The sequence below is a fragment of the Andrographis paniculata genome, unplaced genomic scaffold (genome assembly GCF_009805555.1).
Source record: "Andrographis paniculata isolate CXL003 unplaced genomic scaffold, ASM980555v1 Contig69END, whole genome shotgun sequence".
Taxonomy (NCBI): Eukaryota; Viridiplantae; Streptophyta; class Magnoliopsida; order Lamiales; family Acanthaceae; genus Andrographis; species Andrographis paniculata.
This window is the reverse complement of record NW_026137605.1, coordinates 829,576-852,381: the sequence shown is the minus strand read 5'-3', so window position 1 is coordinate 852,381 and position 22,806 is coordinate 829,576. Positions and strand designations below refer to the sequence as shown.

The following is a 22,806-nucleotide window of genomic DNA, read 5'->3' as shown; positions in this document are numbered from 1 at the left end:
AGTAAACAAGACTATTGTATTGGGACGGAGGGAGTATAATTTTTTCTTACGAAATATTATATAGGAATACAATTTAAATTAAAATTCAATTTTTTTTTATATATAAAAAATATATTATTTATATTTTAACATAAATTTATTGTTTAATTACCATCTTGTCAGTTGAAATGGTTTACAAAATTTTATACTTAAAACAAAAAATTACAATAAAATAAAATTTTCATACATATGTATATATATATAAATACATAAATTATGCAATCAAATATGGATAGATGATTCTATAAATTAAAATGAAAATGCTAATATTTTATATATTGTTTAAACTAAAGAAAATAAATATCTACTTTACTTAGTAGATGAATTATGCATGGGATTTTCTTAGTGGTGAGAGATTGCATGTCACGTGCATGCAATTGAAAAAAAATAAAATAATAATAAATAAATAAAAATAAGTGTTTTTGTGTAATATATATTATACTTTTATCATTTTAAAATCTTATTTACAAAAATATTTCACACAAACAATAAGATATATGAAATAGTGAAAAATAACATTAAAATTATACTGAAAAAAAAAATGTATCAAAAGTAAAACTAAAAAATAAAAATATTGAAATGAAAATAACATAATATTAGAAGTGTTTGTCATAATCAACAAATAATAAAAATAATAATAATAATAATAAATACAAAGCCTAATCTATCTCCCTAACAAATTGACTCTTAACCAAACTCCAAATTTCTTTTGAAACAATATTTTTATAATAATAAATAATAATGATAATAATAATAATTCATGGAAAATTCAATAATCCACCTTTTTTAAAAAAATTATTTATTATTATTATTATTATTATTATTATTATTATTATTATTTTCTATAAAACCCCTAATTCTCTCATTCCCTACTTAGACAAAACACACAAACAAGAACTTCATCAATCTCTCATTGTTTCCTCTCTCTTCTCTCACTCTAAAAAAAAAAAAAAAGAAAAAACAAGATGAACATACTAATCTTGATGTGGGTTTTAGCATTAGTGTCAAGTGAAGGGACTTGTTTGGCAAACAACCTTAATGTCTCCGAAGAATCGGTAAGAAACGAGTGTGGATATACAAGATACCCGGCCCTATGTGTCCGAACCCTATCTAACATAGGATTCGATAATCATAACGTTAATTTCTTGTCTACCCTTGTCAACAAGACAATCTCCGAAACCACGTTGCCCTATGCTTCTTACAACAACCTGTTCGAGTTTTTAGCTGAAAGTGTCACCTCCGACACTTATGACACTTTTGGTAAGCTGATTAATTTTTAGTTAAACCTTTTTTCATATACTGTTTGAATTATTTTTTGTCGTTTTTGTATTATACGTGTTGCGCCGTGTAAGTTTTATCTGTTATTGTCTTAATATTCTTGTTGATATTAAGATGTGATTGATTTATAATTCGTATCAGTATTTTTTTCTATTAATGGTAAACGTCATTCTATCGTATAGTTATTATTGTTTTATTTTCTAATAATAGTAATTATTTATAGTATGTTTGTCACCAATATAGTATTTTTTTATAATTTAGTTTTTTTGTTTATTTATTTTTATATTTGAATAATAACTTGTATATATTATATTTTATAAAATATATACTTTATAAATTATTATATAATAAAAAAAAATAAAATGATAATTGAAAAAAAAGAAGACTTTTAAGTCAAATAATTCTATAATATATATTATATAATATAATATTATATAAATATATGTTTAATGATGATTGTGACCATAATGACTTAACTCAAAGTCAAGTACTTTCCTTTTTATAATGTAATTTTATATTATTATATTTTAGTCTTATAATTGAATAGATTGTTATTATTATTATTATTGAGCACCATAAAAAAAATATATAATTTGATAATTAAAGAAAGAAAAGTGATAAATAATATGAACAACGTTCAAAAGTAAACTTATCACTGTTTTGAATTATTTGTTAAAAAATGAATATTATTTATAATATTAAAAAAATGTTTAGATATAATATAATAGTATTATAAATTGAAAATAATATTTCCTACATAAAATACTTTTTTTCCAAAAAAAAAAGGTGATTTATGAGTAACTTTCTTACAATTTTTTTTGTTTTTTTTATTTCAGATAATTGTAAGGAGCTGATGGAAATGTCTTCAAAACGGCTGAAACAAGCCATGGCGGCTCTTCAAACGGCGGCTCCCGAAACCCACAAAGCCGACATCCAGACATGGCTCAGCGCCGCCATGACCTTCCAGGAGTCCTGTCGAGACGCCGTTGCAGAACACCTCCCATCGGGCGGCGCCGCCGCAAAAATCCACCGGAAAATGGCTCAGCTCAGCCAATTGGCCAGCAATGCGTTAGCACTAGCGAATCGGATCAGCGCCGGAAAGCCGCCGGCGAAGCCGTCAGGGCGGCGGCTCCTGCGGGCTGAGTTTCCGAGCTGGTTGTCGGCGGCTGAACGGCGGCTTCTCCAGGCGACCGGGCCGGTTCGGGCGAACGCGGTGGTGGCGAAGGACGGCAGCGGGAACTACAAGACGGTGGCGGCGGCGGTGGAGGCCGCCGGCGGCGGGCGGTTCGTGATATTTGTGAAGGCCGGGAGGTATGAGGAGAGGATATATTGTAAGAAGGATGGAATAACGTTGATCGGAGAAGGGAAGTACTTGACCGTTATTACCGCCGGCAGAAGCGTCGGCGAGGGTTCGACCCTGCGAGGATCCGCCACTTTCAGTAATTCTCTTTCTCTCTCTATATATAATATTTATATCTATATCTATTATGTGTTTCTGACGTTTGAAAATTTTTAATAAAAGAAAATGAATATTTAAAAAAAGAATGTACAGAATAGTTCCAGAATAATTTATTTTGATTTCGCTATTCTCATTTTTTTCCCCCATAAATTGAGAGAAATAAATGTTACAGTATTTTTTTAGAACTTTTTAGCTTTTACAAATATTATATTTAATTTATTATTTAAGTATTTAATTTTTATGATTTTACAAAAATATTGTATATAATTTATAAATTTTTTATAAAAAAAAATCAGCAAAAATATTTTTTTCATAAATTTTTATTAGTTGAAACTCTGTTTTATCCGATTAATTATTTATTTTTGTTTAATCTATTTAGATAGCTATATATTTTTTTTATATTTTTTAACTTAATTCTTTATTTTAAAAATTCTCATTTTTTACTCAATTCTTTTTGTGCGTAATTTCATTCTTTACTGTCTTCTCTATGCCCTCTTAGTTCCAAATAGGAGAAATTTAGGTTTTCTCTTTTAAAAAAAAGTTTTACTACAGATTTTTACTTTTCAAATTCTTTTTTCACTCTAAAATATTATATCAAATAATTATTATTTTTATATATATAACTATTTATATTACATCAAATAATAATTAAAATTCAACATTTTATTATTTATAAATCCAAAACTCCAAATTCACAGCCAAACACACCCTTCAAATTTGAAGGATAAAGAAAGACATCCTTCAAATTATTATTTATATCAAATGATTATTATTTTTATTCATACTTTTTATATTTATTTGTTTATTCAAATGACATCTTATATATTGGTGTATTCTTTTAGTTTTTCTTTTATATATATATATTTTTTCTTAAAATTAACATATTACACATATTTATTATTTTTTATATTATCTACATAATTTTTGTATTTTATATAAAAGAAATTTCTTTAAACTATTTCACAAAACAACCACAAAATTAATGCTTTACTTCAATTTTAATTTTTAAAATTTTAATGACAAGACCAAACAGGAACCAATATTTGTCATAAAAATCGAAATGGTCGGTCTAGTTTATAAGATATTAGATATTGTTGAAATTTACCCAAAGAGCATTAAAAAAGTAACAATTACAATTTTTATAATAAATATTTAAAAAAAAAATTGTATTTATATAATGTTGTACCGTTTCCGTCCCATGTAATATAAATATATTACTATAAATACGAATATTTAGGTAAAATATAATTAGTAAATAATTTAAAAGTTTATCAGCAAAAATAATTATAAATTAAAGTTAAGATAACTAAATAGTTTAGTTAAAATTAAAAAAATTATAAAATTTAAAATTTAAAATATGATAAAATTATATTATTATATTTAAAAGAAAAGATAAATTAACAGACAAAAATAAAAAATATAAACAAATTATATGGAATGGATGAGATGGAGTATAAAATAAAATATTTATATTTTTGTCTATATAAATCCGCAAAATAAAATTACAAAAAAAAAAAAAAAAGTACCTTTAATCAAAAATTTTTAAAATTTTAAAAATATTAAAAATATAAAATTTTACAGATAAAACAATAAAAATAAATAAAAATTAAATTAATATATTGTCTTTTAAATTCACAGCTATCACGGGGGACGGTTTCATAGCACGTGACATCGGTTTCGAGAACATTGCCGGGCCGGAGAGCCACCAGGCGGTGGCGCTGACGGTCTCCTCCGACCGCTCCGTTTTCTTCCGGTGCTCCGTCGCCGGCTACCAGGACACCCTCTACGCCCACTCCCTCCGCCAATTCTACCGCGAGTGCGACATCTACGGCACCGTCGACTTCATCTTCGGCAACGCCGCCGCCGTCTTCCAGTCCTGCACCTTGCTCCTCCGCCGACCCCGCAGCGGCGGCGCCTTCAACACCGTCACCGCCAACGGCCGCTCCGATCCCGGCCAGAACACCGGCTTCTCCATCCACAACTCCAAAATCGCCGTCGCCGCCGATTTCGCCCCCGTCAAGTCCTCCTTCGACTCCTACCTCGGCCGGCCATGGAAGCCGTACTCCCGGACGGTGGTGATGCAGACCGCCATCGACGGCGAGATCTCGCCGCGAGGGTGGCTCGAATGGGAGGGTTCCGGCGGGTCGACTTACCGGACCCTGTACTACGCCGAGTATCAGAATACGGGACCCGGATCCGGGACTTCGGGTCGGGTCTCCTGGCCCGGGTTCCACGTGATCGGCACGCCTGACGCCGGGAAGTTTACCGTCGGGAATTTTATCGGCGGCAACGCCTGGCTGCCGTCCACCGGTGTCACTTTCGTGTCCGGACTTTGAATAATTTTAATTAATTATTTTATTTTAATTTGTAATAATCACTATTATTATTAGGTTATTCGTAAAGTATAAATAAGCTGGATGGAAAGCGACGGTCGAGATTGAAAGATGAAATGTGTATATAGATACGTATTTCTGTACGCGTATATGTATATACGTACGTATGGGTTGCTGCATTGATTTCAAATGTACATACGTATGTGTATATGAATATTGTTGCAATAATTCGAGACTATACTTATATAAGTGCATTCTTTATCAACAGCTGATCACTTTTGTGTTTTAATTTTTATTTTTTAGGCTCGAGAGAAACATATATATATATATAGAGTTTGTTTCTTTAGTCAACCAATCATATGTTTCTACTATTTGGACTTTGTATTTTTTGAAAATAAAAATAAAAATTATCTTACAAAATATCTCGTCATACATTATTTTAATATCAATTCAAACTAAATTTTTCTCAAATATATCAAAAGAAACATACCTATAGTATATAAAAAATAATATCTTATATTAAATTATTATAATTTTTGTGAATAAATAAAATATATACTCCATCGGTCTCATTGGAAGGGTGACATTTATTTTTATTTTTGCACATTATATTGAATTGTAGTGAAAAAGATAAAAATACCCCTATAAGTATGGTGTAATATAAAAGTAATGGTATTTGTGTAATATATTGTAAGTTGAAAGACTATTTATTATGTTAGGCAGACAATACAATTACTAAATTAGGAAATATTTACCTTGTTTTGGAACGAATAAAAATAAAAAACGGTAACATTTCAATGGGACATAGAGAGTATTACTATTATAAGAAAATTAATAGAAAATAGTGATGTAAGTAAAAAAAATAGTAACAAACTGATTATTATTTGTTTAAGTAAAAATGATACTTCCTACGTTAACAAACTATCTATTTTGTATCATCTACTTAGTATTACAAATACTCTTACAACTTACAATATATATATATAAAGCTTCGTAGATATTTACTTATGATATGGAGAGTAAAATTATAAATAAGACATATTTTACTTAAAAGATCAAAATAATATTCCCTTCGCCCGCCTCTAATTCAAAATTTTATCATTTAAAATTAAATTCCAAAAAAATAAATCCACAAATAAAGGAAAATTATTTTATTTAATGTTTAGTCAGCCAAGTCCACTTTGCAAAATGGCCCCTCCCATCATAATTGAGGAAAAGATAATAGAGACTTTTTAATTATTGGATAATGAAATGTTATAATTGTGTTTATCTATATTTTGCGATGCGTTCATATAATGAAAAACTTTAAAGATAAAATAATTTAATGTAGCAATCGGTATAAAATTTAAGGGTGTGTTTGTTTGGGGTTTTGGATTTTGAGTTGGGATTTGAATAGTAAAAATTTTGAATTTGAATAGTTGTATGATGTGATATAAATAGGTGTTGATGTGATGTTTTGAATGTAAAATTGATTTTTAGTATAATATAACAAATAAAAAATAGGGGTTTGATTTGATGTTTTTGGGGGGAAAATTTTGGATGAATAGTAGAATTTGGATGAAATCCTACAAACGAACACACCCTAAATATATCTCACATATATCGCATTTCTACAAAAAAAAATTTGGCTAAATTGTACAAAACCTATGTGTGGTTTTATGAAATTGCGTCAAATCCCCTATATTTTTTAAAATTGCGTCAAACTTCATCGTAGTTTCATAAACTCTGCGTCTAACCCCCTCGGCGGTCCTTATTTAACGGTATTTGACCTAAATACGCTCAAACTGCAAATAAATTTTAAAATTACAATTTCTAAATCACTAAAATTACAAATATATTCATTTTTCTTATAGTTAGCCTCCAAAAATAGTAAATATACTAGAAAATAGTTATTTTTATCATATTTTAGGAGTTTATTTTTATTGTTTTTGGGACTAAATATAAGAAAAATAAATATATTTGTAATTTTAGGGGTTTAGAAATTGAGATTCTAAAATTTATTCACTTTGAGCGCATTTAGGTCAAATACCGTTAAATAAGGACCGACGAGGGGGTTAGACGCAGAGTTCATGAAACCACGAGGGAGTTTGATGCAGTTTTAGAAGTATAGGAAATTTGACGCAATTTCATAAAACCATAGATGGATTTTGTGCAATTTAACTTTTTTTTTTTTCTTTTTTTTTTTCTTTTTTTTATGATGTGGGATACCATTTTTATTTTTTGGCCGAATGTAAAGTTGATGACGAATACAATCTCATGCGAATAGTGGAATTGTGCTAAGGTGAACGAAATTTCGCAATCGAGAGATCTCTACGGGTGCAGGTGTTATTCGAGAACAATTAGCCGATCTGTAGCAGCACCATCTGCTAAAATTTGTTCCCTTTTAATGCATTTACCCCGCTGAACCTGGGGTTTTTGTGCCATAATAACATATGCTAATTGCGAAAAAAAAAAAGTAACAATTATGAGATATATTTGTCAAGGTAATAATTAAAAGACATGAATGATAATTGCTAGAAATTACACTCATTTTTTTGATTCAAAATTACACGAGACTTACATGATTAATCTGGAACGATCAATGATATTGTTTTGTCAATCCAAAATCTTTTAGGACCCTAAAAATTTTAAATACTAATAAAATGTACACCTATTTTCATACTTAAAACTGCACAAAATTTGCATGATTGTATAACCAAATTTAAATAAGAATTGATATGATATTTTAAATTTAAATTAATTTTTAATATAATAAAAAATTAAATATTTAATTTGATATATTTTATAAATAAATGAATGAATAGTAGAAGTTTTATAACAGTTAAGTAGAAGAACACGTTGACACATTTGTTTGTTTGTATGCTTGTTTGGTGTATTTTTCTTCCTACATGTTTTTACTTTCTTTTATAATAATTTTTTTTTTTAAAAAAAATATCATATTAAAATATTAATTTATATGATATCAAATGATTATTATAATTCAAAATTTTATTATTTAAAAAATATTTAAAAAAAAAAAAAACAACCAAACAAATCAGGCAGGCTGTGGTCGGTCTCGTATACACTGTTTCTCTTTATTAGGGTTTAATTAATCTTAATAGACTTTTGGAGGCAATTTATTGATTGTTGATTGTTATATCTTATCCATAATTAGAAATTATTACATGTCTATTATTTTTAAACATATATCAAATTGATTATAATTTTTTTTTTAAAACATATATCAAATTATTTTATTTTATTTTTATGATATAACAATTTGTAATTGCAATTTTTTTGTAGTTTTTTTTTTAATTAGAATTTATAACTATTATTTTTGGAATGTGCTCTAAATAAAATTGTAAAAAACAAACAGCTAGTTGTAGGCCTAATATGAAATTATGTACTTTTATATATTTTTTAAATAAAAATATAATTTATGCTTACATATCAAAAAAATAAGGGTTTGTTTCTTAACAAATTTTTTCATTAAAAAAATTAATATATTACACGAATTTATTATTTTTATATTATCTACATGAATTTTTATACGTAAAAATAATACTCCTCAATTTAGGATAATTATACCGTTTGGCCTCAGAAAAAAATTTTAAAATTATAATATGTCAATATAAAAATAAAAAAAAAAAATTTAAAATATCATAAAAATATTATAATAGAAAAGGAAATATCATTGTCATAAATATAAAAGATACTGACATAATTTTAAAAATAAATGAATACAATTTTGTGTATCTACTTAAAAGTATTTAATTTTTTTTACTAATAAAGTAAAAATAACATCCTCTTCGTTCTATTTTAAAAAATTACATACCTAAATTTTATTTTTATTTTTTTAATTTAGATTTTTTTTTTTTTTTTTTTTTAAAAATACGTTAATCAGTTATGTAATTATATATATAAACCCATCTGAAGTTAAGGCTGAAAAAGGCCCAATATTAGCCCGTCTGAAGTTAAGGCTGAGAAAGGCCCAAATTGAAGACTCCATCCACCATTGAAGTCGAAGGCTTTCATGAGAAGTTTCTTGATTCGATCGATTCTCTCTCTATTTGTATCTCCCGCTTTTGGCGCCCATCCAAATACCTTCGAAAAACCCACCAGAGTTGAGGGTTTCACCGCCATTGATGGAGCAGCAGAGGAAGCAAGTGGTGCAGCAGGAGGAGGTTGAGGAGGCGCACGGCCCTTTCCCTGTCGAACAGCTTCAGGTCAATCTGTTCTTCGTCTTTTCGCAATTCAATTCCCCCTCGATTTTTATTGCGTTGAATTTAATTTCGATTTTCTCTTAGTTCGCGATGCATCTGTTCATAATTTCTTGTTTAATTGGTTTTGTGTTTTTGAACACGCACAAAACCCCTGTTTCTTCGGTCTTCATGGAGGTTTCTTCGATTATTGAAATCTGAGGAATTAGAACCCCCCTGCGAATTAAGGTTTCGGAGTGAACAAAATCTAGCTACTAAATTAGGGTTTCAGAATTGTATATCCAATTCCACGATAGCTTCTATAAGAAAATTGAGAATAATTGGAATGTTCTTCTGGTTCAATTGTGAAGGCGTCGGGCATTGCCGCCATTGACATAAAAAAGCTGAAGGACGCTGGCTTATGTACTGTCGAATCGGTAGCCTACTCTCCGAGGAAGGAGCTTCTGCAGATCAAAGGAATCAGCGATGCTAAAGTCGATAAGATAATCGAGGCAGGCATGTTGCTGTAATTTTCGACTGAATTTTAGCAGAAAATCTTGCTGTTTATTGTTTCTCTGATGTTTGGCTAATTTTCGACAGCTTCGAAACTGGTCCCGTTGGGATTTACGAGCGCCGGGCAGCTTCACGCTCAGAGGCTCGAAATCATTCAAATAACATCCGGATCGAAGGAGCTCGATAAAGTTCTAGAAGGTGGATAGCTATTGTCATAATTATTGATTATGTATGAGCTGTCGATGTTCATCGATTCTTTTTTTTTTTTTTTTCGATAGGAGGAATTGAAACGGGTTCCATTACGGAGCTATACGGGGAGTTTCGATCTGGGAAAACTCAGTTATGCCATACTCTCTGCGTTACTTGTCAAGTAAGATTCTAAGTTCGATTTCTTCGAGTGGAGTAGAAAGTCTTACCGATATATTTGAGGATATAAATGGGATCGGATTTTCAGCTTCCGCTAGACCAAGGAGGTGGCGAAGGGAAAGCAATGTACATCGATGCCGAGGGGACATTCCGGCCGCAGAGGCTGCTGCAGATAGCCGATAGGTAAGCTCTTTTTTTAATGGAATCGATTGTAAAATTATTTTGTTCGAATTATTCGTAAAAATTCTAAATTTGTAGGTTTGGGTTGAACGGCGCCGACGTGTTGGAAAACGTGGCGTACGCCCGAGCGTATAATACCGATCATCAATCTCGCCTTTTGCTTGAAGCTGCTTCCATGATGGTCGAAACAAGGTACTGTCTAGTTCTTACAATCCGTGCTCGATGATTTGGTCGATAAGAAGCATGTGTTTGTTTGGTAGTTGTATGATGTGATGTTTTGAATGCATAATTAATTTTTAGTATAATATAAAAAATGAAAAATAGGTGTTTGAGAAAAATCCCCCAAACAAACGCACCAGAAATGTATACTTTTTGTTATAATCCCGATGATTCGGCTCACTTGTTGATTACGTCTTTATTCAGGTTTGCTCTGATGATAGTCGACAGCGCTACTGCGCTGTACAGGACGGATTTTTCTGGGAGGGGCGAACTATCGGCTCGGCAAATGCATCTTGCCAAGTTCTTGAGGAGCCTTCAGAAATTGGCAGACGAGGTAATTCCTCGATGGAATTCTCATTGTTGTCAAAGAATTTTGTGCCTCTTATTTAAATGATTGTCTTTTTGTTTCCGTAGTTCGGAGTTGCGGTTGTGATAACGAACCAGGTCGTCGCTCAGGTGGACGGCTCTGCCATTTTTGCCGGTCCTCAGATCAAGCCCATCGGCGGCAACATTATGGCGCATGCGACTACGACCAGGTTTGTTTAGATAGAAAGTTTTGAAATTTGTGGACCTCATTTTTTTTCCTACAAATACGTCTATTTTCTCGTCGATACTTTTACACAATAAAATAAAAACAAAATTGTCTTTATATTAATTTTAACTATCCACTTTAAAATTTTGAGCAAAAAGTAAATTTATATTTTTAAGATAGAGGAGAGAAAATTTACTCCTTGTCATCTACACTTATTCTCGTTTATTTTTTTAGTAAAAAATAAATCACTTTTTTTTTTTAATTTTTTTTACTTTAAAAAGAAAATATTTTTATTTTTATCTACTTTTCTTAAAATTCGTAAGTATACGTGACGGAAAGAAGTATATTTTTTAAAAATGTTATTGATGTTGAAAGTTTAAAAAATATCTATGTAAATGGAGTTTTTTTTTCGATCATTTGAAGTGTGTGTTTTTGGAATACGACTGTGTGGACAGATTGGCTTTGAGGAAAGGGCGAGGCGAAGAACGGATATGCAAAGTCGTGAGTTCGCCGTGCTTGGCCGAAGCTGAAGCAAGATTTCAGATATCGGTGGATGGTGTAACTGATGTTAAGGATTGAGTTTTGTAAGTTTTTGTTTTTGTTTTTGTTTTCTCGGACATTCTCAGGTCCGAGTGTATGAATTCTAGTGCGATCCAGGGGATTGGGATCGGAGTTTTGGATATCAAAATCTGTCTATAAGTGGCCATCTGTAGCTTATTTTTCTTATGTTTTCAACTTTGTTTCCGTATTATTATGTCAAAAACATAAAGTCAAGTATTGAAGTGAGAAAGATGTTGGTAAGGGAAAAAATTCAGTATCAAAGAGAAAAAGATGATAGTTTATGATTATGGCTTATGGTTTGAGTTATAACTTGTCATTCTAACTAGGGATGGTATACTGAATTTTTTGGTACGGTACTATTGCTTATATTGAAAATTATAATTTTAAATTTTAAAATAATAAAAAAAATTAATAAATATCATTATTTTCTACCAAAAAATATTATAAAAAATCAATAGTCTATATATTTTTTTGTTATTATTTTTTTTTAAAAAATTAATAATTATTATTTATATTAATAATTAAATTATTTAATAAAAATAATATCAGTACGGTACATACGAATTTTTTGAAAATTCATACTGATACCATACCAAAATTATCGGTGTATACCGATATTTTTGACACAATAAGTGATATGTTAAGTAAATTTCTCCATTCCTAATTGCAACCCATAACTGCTAACCATCGTTATTGTTGCGGGTCCAACTTACAAAAATTACATAATAATAATAATAATAATAATAATAATATAATGGGCTCAAATTCAATACATAGTTTTGTGGGAGGACTAAAGTGAAAGATTATAGTAGGACGAGGTAAACTTGTTCAAACCGCTTAAGCATCGAATTTTTCAAATGATTTCGATTACGTTTTATAAACCACTACAATGGTTAGCTACTCTTAGAATAATCTGTTTATATATATTTTTTATTTTTTTTAAATTTGATTTTTATTTAAAAATAATTAAATTTTATTTTAATTTTTTATTTAAATATATTTATTATTGAAAAATTATGTATAAAAATAATTAATTAAATTGTTACAATATAAAAATAATTAAAATAATAAATTTAATAAATAATTAAATTAAAAAATAATAATATAATAGATAATAATATAATATAATTTAAATTAAATGTTACTATTATATATTAAAATTTACAAAACTTAAAATATAAATAAAAAATAATATTATAATATTATAGTTTTTTAATATCATTAATAATTATTTATATTTATTAATATTGATATTATTATTTTTTTGATTAAAATTTGTAGTCATTTTCCAAAAAGAAAAATTACGGACAGAAACGGCAACGTGGACAAAGGGAGTACTATATTATCATAAAATACACACAATTTTACCCTAATTCACACATTTACACCATCCACAGCCGCCGCACAGCACCAGGTTGGTCTTTCTTCTTCTTCTTCTTCTGCGCCTGCCTGCGCCGGTGAGAGATTTAAAATAAAAAACCACCGGTTCAAACCGGTTTCGTTCGGTTTGCGCCGAGTTCGTTTGGAACCCTAACCGGCGGTTCGAAAACCTGCGAACCGGTTCGAGGCGACAGTTCGAAACAGAGTGGGTAATTCTAGACGGAGGGATTACTTTATAAGCTATATTTTCTTAATTTTTTTAATGATATGTTAGATTAAATAAAAAAAAAATATTTATTTATTTTAGTTTCGAAAAATTTATTAGAATAAAAATAAAATTAAAGTTACGATGGTGAATTTACAGCGGTGAGAAACGAAGGAACGGAGCTACGATCTATTAGTGAGTCTGCTATGGCTTCCTTCATCGTGAAGATCGGCGCAGTGAAGTTTCAGAGGATGATTTGCTCGCCATAGCACGTCTCCCTGCGCATTGATTTGGGTCAATTCTCTAAACAATTGACGATTCTGTATTTTTAACAGAAAACTGTTTCGGAGCTCTGCTGCTGCGTCTGAAGGTCGAGATTTAGGTGGAGTGTGTCTCTGTGCGTGTGTTTTTGCTCTTGGTTCTGTGATTATCGTAATCGGAGCTTCACTGAAGAGGGGAAATGGCTGCCACCGTTGGGGCGTCTGGTGCAGCGAAGGCCAGCGTCCCGAAATCCGGCGCGATCTCTAAAGGCTATAATTTTGCGTCCACCTGGGAGCAGGTTTTCGATTTATTCTTACCTCGATTTAACAATTTGATGTGTACGATCAGTGGATTTTGGTTTCTGCGATGATAGATCTGGTGCTTGCTGCTGAATCTTAGTTCAGTTTTAGCTACACTGCAGCTCTCAATGTTTGAACCTCTTATCGTGATTGAATCGACTGAAATTGGTTTGAGAAAAGATATTCTTTTGTGGTTGTAGAATAGTGTGATTTCAATTAATCTAAGCTAGCTTATGTTCCATGGCTGAATTTGGAATTGAATTGGCATAGGAGAGTCTGCTTGTGTTCATATAATGTATAGGCTATTGAATTGATGATAAAATTCTTATTGTAGCTCAATGCATCTCACCTTTTTTTCATTTATCAGAATGCTCCATTGACGGAGCAACAGCAGGCTGCGATTGTTGCGTTATCCCATGCTGTTGCCGAAAGACCATTTCCCTCAAATCTGGTTGGGATTCTGTTGGATTTTTGTTCCATTGTTGTATCCATTTAGGGCTCGGATGTGTTAACCCTTTTGTTGTTTTTAATCACAAGAAACAAGAGAAAGTGGCTGGGCTACAAAATGGTTTGTCCATTTCAACAAAGCATAGCTCTACAGAGGATTCAGGAGCCATTGGTGCAGTGTTGATAAACACAAATGAGGTGATTGTTCTTTCATTATTCGCCTTTTTCTTCTGGTATTTGTGAATATTTATATGTTTATTTGAAGTGATATGCATGACATTACTAGAGAATCATTGATAACTAAGCCGTCTAAAGAAATGGTGTAATGGTTATTGCCTAACTTCTCGTTGATATACCTATTTTGAATTTGGAACATTTAGGAGATGGGCTCCATGGACCAAGAATTTGTGTTTCTGTCTTATCTGTTTCCTCATTGGTTTATCAATCATTGGCTGAATGTTTATTGACGAACTTTCTGGGTTAAATAACTACCAATACATTAGCTTTTATGGAGAATTATTTGTACTTTGAATTTGTGTTGCATGTTTTAACTAATATTTGGACTTAGTTGAATCTGATTCACTTAATTACCATTTATTTTCTTTATTGCAGTTCTACAAATGGTTTGTTGACCTTGAAGCAGCCATGAAATCAGAGGTTTGCATCAGATTTCCCGATTGTTTTGTTTTCTTCTGATTGGAGATTTTGTACGTGATTCACCTTTTTGCTGTTTATTTAGACAGAAGAGAAATACCAGCATTATGTGAGGACGTTGACAGAGAGAATACAAACATGTGACACTATACTCCACCAGGCAAGATATAATTTGGTTATGTGCGGCACTGTGTGATGTAACTGAATCATGCCCCTTAATAGTCACTTTGGGTTTTTGATCCTGCATTCTATCAACTAAACCATTTCTGTAATGACATCCTGCAGGTGGATGAAACCCTTGAATTGTTTAATGAGCTACAAATGCAGCATCAGGCAGTCGCAACAAAGACAAAAACACTCCATGATGCATGCGATAGACTGGTGATTAATACATTTTATTTTTTCTTCTGGATCTTTAATTCGTATAGTGTATTTGAACTTTGTGGAGAAAGATTGTTTTCCTATCAAGAAGTTAGTTAACTTTTTGGAGCTCTAATATCATAAAGCAATGCTGTTTATTTGAAGTTGGTACCTGGGCTTTTTTCTAGATCCACCATAGTTCAATATTTAGTTTTTGCAGAATTTCAGCTATTTCGATTTAATAAAATGATAAATTGTGAAATCAACCATACATAGATAATGAAATGCAGACTTTATGAAAACTTAGTTCCATGACCTTGTCCATTTGTTATTTTTCTGTTGCAGCTAATAGAGAAGCAAAGGTTAATTGAGTTTGCTGAATCTCTTCGTGCTAAGCTCAACTACTTTGATGAATTGGAGAATGTAAGGTTTGAATGTCATTGTGAGCATTATTTTTGTTCCTTACTTTCTCTAGCAGTTTTGGCTTTGTGGAATTTATCATCTTATGCTTCTCCATATTTTGGCAAAGAGTTCAACTGATGATTTTTGTTGTACTACAGTTCAGTGTTTGATTGCACATATGATATCTAGTTTAAACTTTAAACAATAGTATGGAACATGTAGTTATTACAGATTGGATAAATCTGTACGTAGAATCTGGATTTAAATCTTCATCATGGAAGGCTATGTCCTGTTTGCAGGTTGCGACCAGTTTTTACTCTCCAAATATGAATGTAGCACATGAGAATTTCCTTCCTTTACTCAAGAGACTTGATGACTGCATATCGTAAGTTATTTTATTTAAATATAGAACTTGTAATAATTTTCATAAGTTTAATGTACTTGTGTGTGGCTTTTTTTTTTTTTTTTGTGGGGTTATGCTGCTGAAAAATGAAAAACAAGCAATTGAGAAACAGCATGGTCTCTCTTTGGGGCATGAATATACTCTCTTGATATTTTGAAATATGCTGTTTCATTAAACTATAATGAAGGGTGCACTTTTGTTTCTGGAATTTGCCTGGTGTTTGTTTTGATCCCTTGACATATTATTTGGCTATGTTTAAAACCTTCTTATTGATGCGTAGGTATGTTGAAAGTAATCCACAGTATGCTGAGTGCAATGTTTACTTGGTCAAATTCCGACAACTTCAGGTATGTACAAATTCAACAATGTTGAATATAAAATAACTATGCTGACTACCTATAGTTCTCCATCGGTTGAGAGACAGCTGTCTTGATTTTAAATGAAGTGATTGTGTGCAAACTTGGTGCAGTCCCGAGCTCTCGGAATGATTCGTTCTCATGTATTATCTGTCCTCAAGAACACATCATCTCAGGTGGATCTGCTCTGTTCTCTTTTTTATTGTTTTAGTAATATGTTTTATATGTTCTATAACATGGTTAATGGATCTATCATATTTTCCTTTTTGCACTTTAGGTTCAGGCAGCAATAAAGAGCAGTGCTGGCAACAAAGCATCTGTCTCTGAAGGTGTGGAGGCATCTGTGATATATGTTCGATTCAAGGCAGCAGCCAATGAGGTGAAAATGTGGTCAATTCTGTTTTTGGCCAGTGAATTCTTTTTTTTTATTTCTCGACTCAAACTAGAGAATTTGCAAACTGCAGCTTAAGCCTGTACTGGAAGAAATTGAAAGTAGAAAAGCAAGAAAGGAATATGTGCAGTTACTCACTGAATGCCATAAACTTTACTGTGAACAGAGGCTTTCGCTGGTGAGTTGCTTTCCAAATTCTATATCTCCAATCTTTCCACATCTTTGGTTCTTCCTTTACCAGGTGTTTCATTTACAAGGAAAGCATCAAAAGCAGTTGGATAAGAAGCACTTCTCAATTTTATCTATTCTTAGCTGATTCCTCACTCCCCACCCCCCACCAAGAAAAAAAAGATTATTTTTGGTCAAGAAGGATTTATATCTTTTTGGGTTCATCTATGTTGATTCCCTTTTTAATGTTGTGGTTTTGTATTATCTTTGATTCTAGGTAAGGGGTATAGTGCAACAACGGATCTCTGAATTTTCCAAAAAAGAAGCCTTGCCATCATTGACAAGATCTGGATGTGCATACTTAATGCAGGTTTTCTTGATAACATGTTTTTAACTTTTTTATGTCTATTTGATTTAGTAAAAGCTAAATGGAGAAACTCTTCTGATTGTTTCTTCCCATTATGATTGATATATTACACCGAGAAGACATTGATGATCTATGGGATTGCTTGACCTTACTCCATTGAATTTGGCTGTACTAATTCTCTAGATGAAATAATGACATATCCAAATAGAAAGATTATTCTCCCCTGCTTATTGCAGGTGGTATCACTAGAACTTAAGCAATTGGAATGTAAATGTTGTTGGCACTTAATTATAAGTGATAAAGAAAGTTAGGACCGAACTTTTTATTTGAAAATAAATGGTCCTATTAAAATTCATTCAATAGAATGCACTACAACTTTTTATTTGATAATGAACTCAAAGCCCAAATCTGAGATCGTTTTTCCTGAAATTCTTAATCCATACCCCTACTATGGTTAATAGGTCTTTATTCTTTCCCCATTCAACTGTGATAGCTTTGATGATGTGATGCACATATGCTGAGCATGCAGATTTTTTAGATCAATAAATGTGCTTTAAATGCTCGATCAATTGCATGCTCATTACAATACAAAGAAGTGTAACATTTCTCAATGTACCACATTTTCTCAGTGTCTGTTATGTGAACGTGATTGATGATCTAGATTGTTCTTTTCTAATAATCTTTGAGTACTATTAAAAGTAACTGTTAACATTTCTATTCATAGATAAAGTAGAGATGACTGAAATTGCAGGTGTGCCAGCTCGAGCATCAGCTATTTGACCACTTCTTCCCTTTATCTTCGGAAGACGTTTCAAGTTTGGCTCCATTAATAGATCCACTGTGAGTACTTTGTGTGATTGATATTTTAAGCAGGGTTGATTGTTTCTTTTCTGTATACTTCATTCCTTTTTATCTTTGCGGACATTCTTTCATTCTTTCATAGTATATAATATAATTTTGTGGTTTGCTTTAGTAGATGGTTTGCATCAGTCTAATAAAAAGATCGGTCATTCTTCTATATTTGATATCTGATACACCTATTCTTTACGTCATTTATTACAATGATGTGACATGGATTGTATTACCCAAGAGTTTTATAGGCTCTTTCATATATCACCCTGCACAGCTGCACCAGTACCTTGAATTATCTTTCAATTCATTAAAACTCAAATTCTGCATTCATTGTTTGGCAGGTGTACTTACTTGTATGATACCTTACGCCCCAAACTTATTCATGAAGCGAACCTTGATATTCTTTGCGAACTTGTTGATATACTTAAAGTTGAAGTCCTAGAAGAACAAGTGAACAGACGAGGGGAATCGTTAGCTGGATTACGCCCTACACTAGAGAGGATATTGGCAGACATTCACGAGCGCTTAACTTTTCGTGCTAGAACGCACATACGTGATGAGGTAACTTCTGTATCCTTAATGGACTTTCAGGGTTTACAGTTTATTTGCCCCAATTTCTTCTGAAATTTCTGTTGTTTCTATGTGCTTTGGAAATAGTAAACATGTTTATATTTCTGTTTGGCGGTTGGGTGGGAGTTAAAGCAATGTCTTGATGAAACATGATTGTTAGTCTACTTTTGGCATCTGATTCTGTTGTTTGAGCTACCAGAAATTTGAGATTTGTTTATTTGTCCAATCATTGTTTGCAATATCTTGTTGATATGTAGAAGTATAAGTTGCCTTGACTTAAATAGTTGATTGATTCCAAGGAATTTGTTTTGAGAGAATTCTCGACGGACTAATTGATATGTGGTTTTGTATCACTGCCTTGCTGCTATGAGACAGAGGAGACATTAAATTTGTGGGGAAATATCAAATAAGAAAAGGGAAGGGAATTGATACTGAGTTTCATTTTCAAAACAAACTGATGATGTGAAACAGTAAAGAAAATTGCTATATTTCAACAACAGAAAAAAAATCATTTGCATAGTTGAAGATTGTTTCATTCATGAAATTTCAACAACAGGGAAGAATCTTGGGTCACTTTATCTCAAGTTGTTTTGGCATTTTCTTTTTAATTGATTTATATATATAAGGTTGTTGAAAAGTAACATTTCTCCATTTCATATTTAGATTGCAAATTATCTTCCATTGGATGATGATCTAGATTACCCAGCTAAGCTGGAGCAGTCGGCTGAGGCAAAGTCTGAAACATCACCTGTAAGTGTAATACAAACATCTTTTCACTTTTTTCTTGCACTTGCTCTTTCCTGTTTATGTGTGGTGTTCAGCAACCTTAAGCTTTCTTTCGATACTATATTTTACTGATATGTAAATTTTGCGACCAACATTCATTTCATCCATTTCTATTCTAATCGAGTTTGTTCTTGTGCTGTGTAAAACATTACTTATTTTCTGGTTGCAGCGAGCTGAAAATCCAGATGTTTCCAAGACTTGGTATCCTCCACTCGAGAAAACAATCTCCTGTCTGTCTAAATTATATCGATCTCTAGAACCTGGTGTTTTTACTGGTTTGGCCCAGGTACTGCGCTTTCTTGTCGTCTCTTCTTCCAAGAATATTGTTCAATACACTCACTTTAATCAATTTATCCTAATCAGGAAGCAGTGGAGTTTTGCTCATTGTCCATTCAGGTGAGTACTTCGATTCATTGCTGGTGGAAAAGGTGGAGGGGGAGCCCTAAATTCATGCATCTCTCCTTACATTGATGTTCTATTTCATTTCAAATGCGTGTACGGATTTGCAAACCTTATGAAGTAATTTGATCTCACAGAAAGCTAGCAAACAAGTTGCCAAAAGATCATCCACCATGGATGGACAGCTCTTCCTCATTAAGTATCTTCTCATCCTTAGAGAGCAGGTACTGTTTTATATTCACAAAGTTCCATTACGGCAATTATTGGTCTTTTCTGTTAATTATATTACTGCCTTATTTGCAGATTGCGCCATTCGAGATTGAGTTCTCAGTGACACATAAGGAGCTCGACTTCTCCCATTTACTGGTAATAGTTTACTCATTACATGCACTTGATCTTTCATCAAGCTGCAGTTCGATGTTGAAGCTTAATTGTGTCGATTATCATTTTTTCTAGTCTCTATATTATAAGTACGATGAGTATATTCTGACGTCAAAAGGTGTACATCACCGAATTCGCCTTTCTATCCAGCAACGACAATAATATCATTGTTCATTACATATTTCAGGAGCATTTGAGACGAATTCTTAGAGGCCAGGCTTCATTATTTGATTGGTCAAGGTCTACTTCTTTGGCTAGAACTCTGTCCCCCCGAGTTTTGGAAAGTCAGATCGATGCCAAGAAGGTACTCCATTGCCTCTCATATGTTAAAAAGGGGCGCATGAAATTCAATGTTATTATATTTCACCCTAGTTTATAATTTTTTGTCGCCAAAACTTACATTCGATATCCAATTAAAATGCAGGAACTGGAGAAGAGCCTCAAAGCCACTTGTGAGGAGTTCATTATGTCCGTGACGAAGCTGGTCGTGGATCCGATGTTGTCATTCGTTACCAAGGTCTGTTACAGGTTCTATCCGCGAAATTCGATTATGAATATATTAAGTGGTGATTTTTAAAGCTTTTACACCTAACAGTTATGCTAGTTTAGTAGATACTATTCTACGGTAAAAAATGCATCGTACTAATAAAAAAAACTCAAGATATGACCAAGCATACATTCATGTGCTCACTCACATTTAGTTAAAATTTTCGATCTCTAGTGGTTAAAAATGTGGGAGAGTTTGCCGAAATGCAACTCGTCGTTTGGCGTAACAATCGCTTGAATCATTTGTATTTGAAGGTTACTGCCGTGAAAGTTGCATTGTCCTCCGGCAGTCAAAATCAAAAAGAGTCTTCCCTAAATAAGCCTCTCAAAGATCAAGCTTTCGCGACTCCTGGAAAAGTTTCCGAAATTGTTCAGAAGGTACATATGATCTATAAAATTATTTCCTTGTCACTGTCATTAAACATATTGTCTGAATATGTGATAGGTGAGCTCCGCGATGCAAGAAGAGCTGCCGAAAGTGATGGAGAAAATGAAGCTTTATCTGCAGAACCCGGCGACCCGCGCCATACTTTTCAGACCAATCAAGTAAGAGTTTCTACACTTGTTATAATCAATACATCGTTTTTTGAATCTCGACTTGATTTTTTTTTTCCAGGACCAACATTGTCGAAGCGCACGTTCAAGTGCAGTCGCTGCTCAAATCGGAGTACGCTCCTCAAGATATACAGCTAATTAACATGATCTCGACGCACGATCTGCAGGCTCAGCTTGACAACCTCATGTAACGCCGTCTCGTCCAGGTTAGTAGAACTTGTCTCTTTGTATCGATGATTTTTTACGCCGTAGAAGATGAGTAAGGAGAAGCTGCTTTTTATTCAAAATTTGATGGAAAAATTATATTTAGGAACTTCCATTGATTCTTTGCTGTAGAAAATTTTCTATCAAAACATATATGGTTTATAGGATTTGGTTTGTGTTTTAAGTTTTTTTTTTTTTTAAATTTTTTAATTTTGATCTATTTTTAGTTGAATGCGATGCTATGTTTTTGAAAAATCAGATCTTTAGTTTGAAAAAGAATCATTTGTCCAATAATAAATTATTATTGTTATCTGCAGAAGCAAATGTATTTTTTTTTTTTATTTTTTGCCTATATAAGTAGGATAATTATTTTATTCATTTAACCGAATTTAAAATTGTGAGAAAGTTTTTCATAAATTAAGGGCCAATAGAATTGAATTATAAATGACAATTTAATATTTGCTAAACTTTTGATATAAATTGATGTTTATTAATTTATATACTTAAACTAGATTAGATGGTGATTTTTCAAATCTACGAAATGGAAGTTACAAATTTTTGTAATATAAGTTTTGTAGAAAATATTTGTGATAGTTTTTGAAAAATAAAATATTGTAAAAACGACCAAATTTTAATTTTGTATTTAACTTTGAGGTTTAGGTTTAAATTTTTATGTTTGTTTCATTTCTAAATAATTTCTAACACATTTTTTTCAAGAAAATTAATATAGTATAAGTTCATTATTTTTATATTTATTTACACAATTTTTTATATTTCACATTAAAAATAATTTTTTCTAAGCGAATCACAAAAAAAAACACACTTATGTTTGAGTGTTAATTAGATATCTATTTTTATGTAAAATATAAATTATATAAATATATATAATGTTGAGTAAACCCATTCTTTTTATTAGTAATTGTCAATTTTTAAAAAATTTATTATTCAATGTATATTATTTTTTCAATTTAAAAAAGAATTTGATAGTATTTTATAAAATAAAACAATATAAATTTATAAAAAAAAAAAATCGTAATAATGAACTGATAAATAGATAAAAATAATTATAAAGGGAATATAGCCACATTTACGCATTTCCTTTTACCTTTGCTGTCAATACCTTTAAGTTATTAAAAAAAAATAGCCTTATCCGTTAAAAAAA

General features: G+C 31.5%; 3 protein-coding genes across 3 annotated transcripts; all 3 read left to right on the top strand.

Moving 5' to 3' along the window:
• Nucleotides 1–925: 925 nt before the first annotated feature.
• Nucleotides 926–5,358, top strand: LOC127263332 (pectinesterase). The gene is made up of 3 exons (XM_051292309.1): nt 926–1,299; nt 2,154–2,756; nt 4,415–5,358. Exons 1-3 carry the CDS (start codon nt 1,005–1,007, stop codon nt 5,110–5,112), a joined length of 1,596 nt encoding a protein of 531 aa, XP_051148266.1. The 5' UTR covers nt 926–1,004; the 3' UTR covers nt 5,113–5,358.
• A 3,778-nt stretch (nt 5,359–9,136) lies between these two features.
• On the top strand, nt 9,137–11,923 carry LOC127263774 (DNA repair protein RAD51 homolog). The gene is made up of 9 exons (XM_051292985.1): nt 9,137–9,314; nt 9,659–9,803; nt 9,888–9,998; nt 10,079–10,170; nt 10,255–10,349; nt 10,425–10,538; nt 10,770–10,899; nt 10,980–11,101; nt 11,553–11,923. Exons 1-9 carry the CDS (start codon nt 9,234–9,236, stop codon nt 11,674–11,676), a joined length of 1,014 nt encoding a protein of 337 aa, XP_051148942.1. The 5' UTR covers nt 9,137–9,233; the 3' UTR covers nt 11,677–11,923.
• A 1,479-nt stretch (nt 11,924–13,402) lies between these two features.
• Nucleotides 13,403–21,811, top strand: LOC127264057 (conserved oligomeric Golgi complex subunit 3). Its single transcript, XM_051293402.1, has 25 exons — nt 13,403–13,802; nt 14,171–14,254; nt 14,341–14,448; nt 14,863–14,907; nt 14,990–15,064; nt 15,190–15,285; nt 15,610–15,687; nt 15,966–16,051; nt 16,350–16,416; nt 16,539–16,601; nt 16,703–16,804; nt 16,890–16,994; nt 17,262–17,354; nt 18,103–18,191; nt 18,545–18,764; nt 19,437–19,523; nt 19,729–19,845; nt 19,923–19,955; nt 20,096–20,182; nt 20,262–20,324; nt 20,527–20,643; nt 20,764–20,856; nt 21,141–21,263; nt 21,331–21,431; nt 21,502–21,811. The coding sequence occupies exons 1-25, from the start codon at nt 13,704–13,706 to the stop codon at nt 21,629–21,631; spliced, it is 2,361 nt and encodes a 786-aa protein (XP_051149359.1). The 5' UTR covers nt 13,403–13,703; the 3' UTR covers nt 21,632–21,811.
• Nucleotides 21,812–22,806: the final 995 nt, after the last annotated feature.

Excerpts from the sequence above, each read along its gene's own strand:
- LOC127263332 (XM_051292309.1), top strand. The coding sequence starts at position 1,005 with ATGAACATACTAATCTTGATGTGGGTTTTAGCATTAGTGTCAAGTGAA. Across the intron at positions 1,300-2,153 it reads CGACACTTATGACACTTTTG|ATAATTGTAAGGAGCTGATG; the intron begins GTAAGCTGATTA and ends TTTTTATTTCAG. Across the intron at positions 2,757-4,414 it reads GCGAGGATCCGCCACTTTCA|CTATCACGGGGGACGGTTTC; the intron begins GTAATTCTCTTT and ends TTAAATTCACAG.
- LOC127263774 (XM_051292985.1), top strand. The coding sequence starts at position 9,234 with ATGGAGCAGCAGAGGAAGCAAGTGGTGCAGCAGGAGGAGGTTGAGGAG. Across the intron at positions 9,999-10,078 it reads GCTCGATAAAGTTCTAGAAG|GAGGAATTGAAACGGGTTCC; the intron begins GTGGATAGCTAT and ends TTTTTTCGATAG. Across the intron at positions 10,171-10,254 it reads CTCTCTGCGTTACTTGTCAA|CTTCCGCTAGACCAAGGAGG; the intron begins GTAAGATTCTAA and ends TCGGATTTTCAG.
- LOC127264057 (XM_051293402.1), top strand. The coding sequence starts at position 13,704 with ATGGCTGCCACCGTTGGGGCGTCTGGTGCAGCGAAGGCCAGCGTCCCG. Across the intron at positions 13,803-14,170 it reads TTGCGTCCACCTGGGAGCAG|AATGCTCCATTGACGGAGCA; the intron begins GTTTTCGATTTA and ends TTCATTTATCAG. Across the intron at positions 17,355-18,102 it reads GATGTGCATACTTAATGCAG|GTGTGCCAGCTCGAGCATCA; the intron begins GTTTTCTTGATA and ends CTGAAATTGCAG.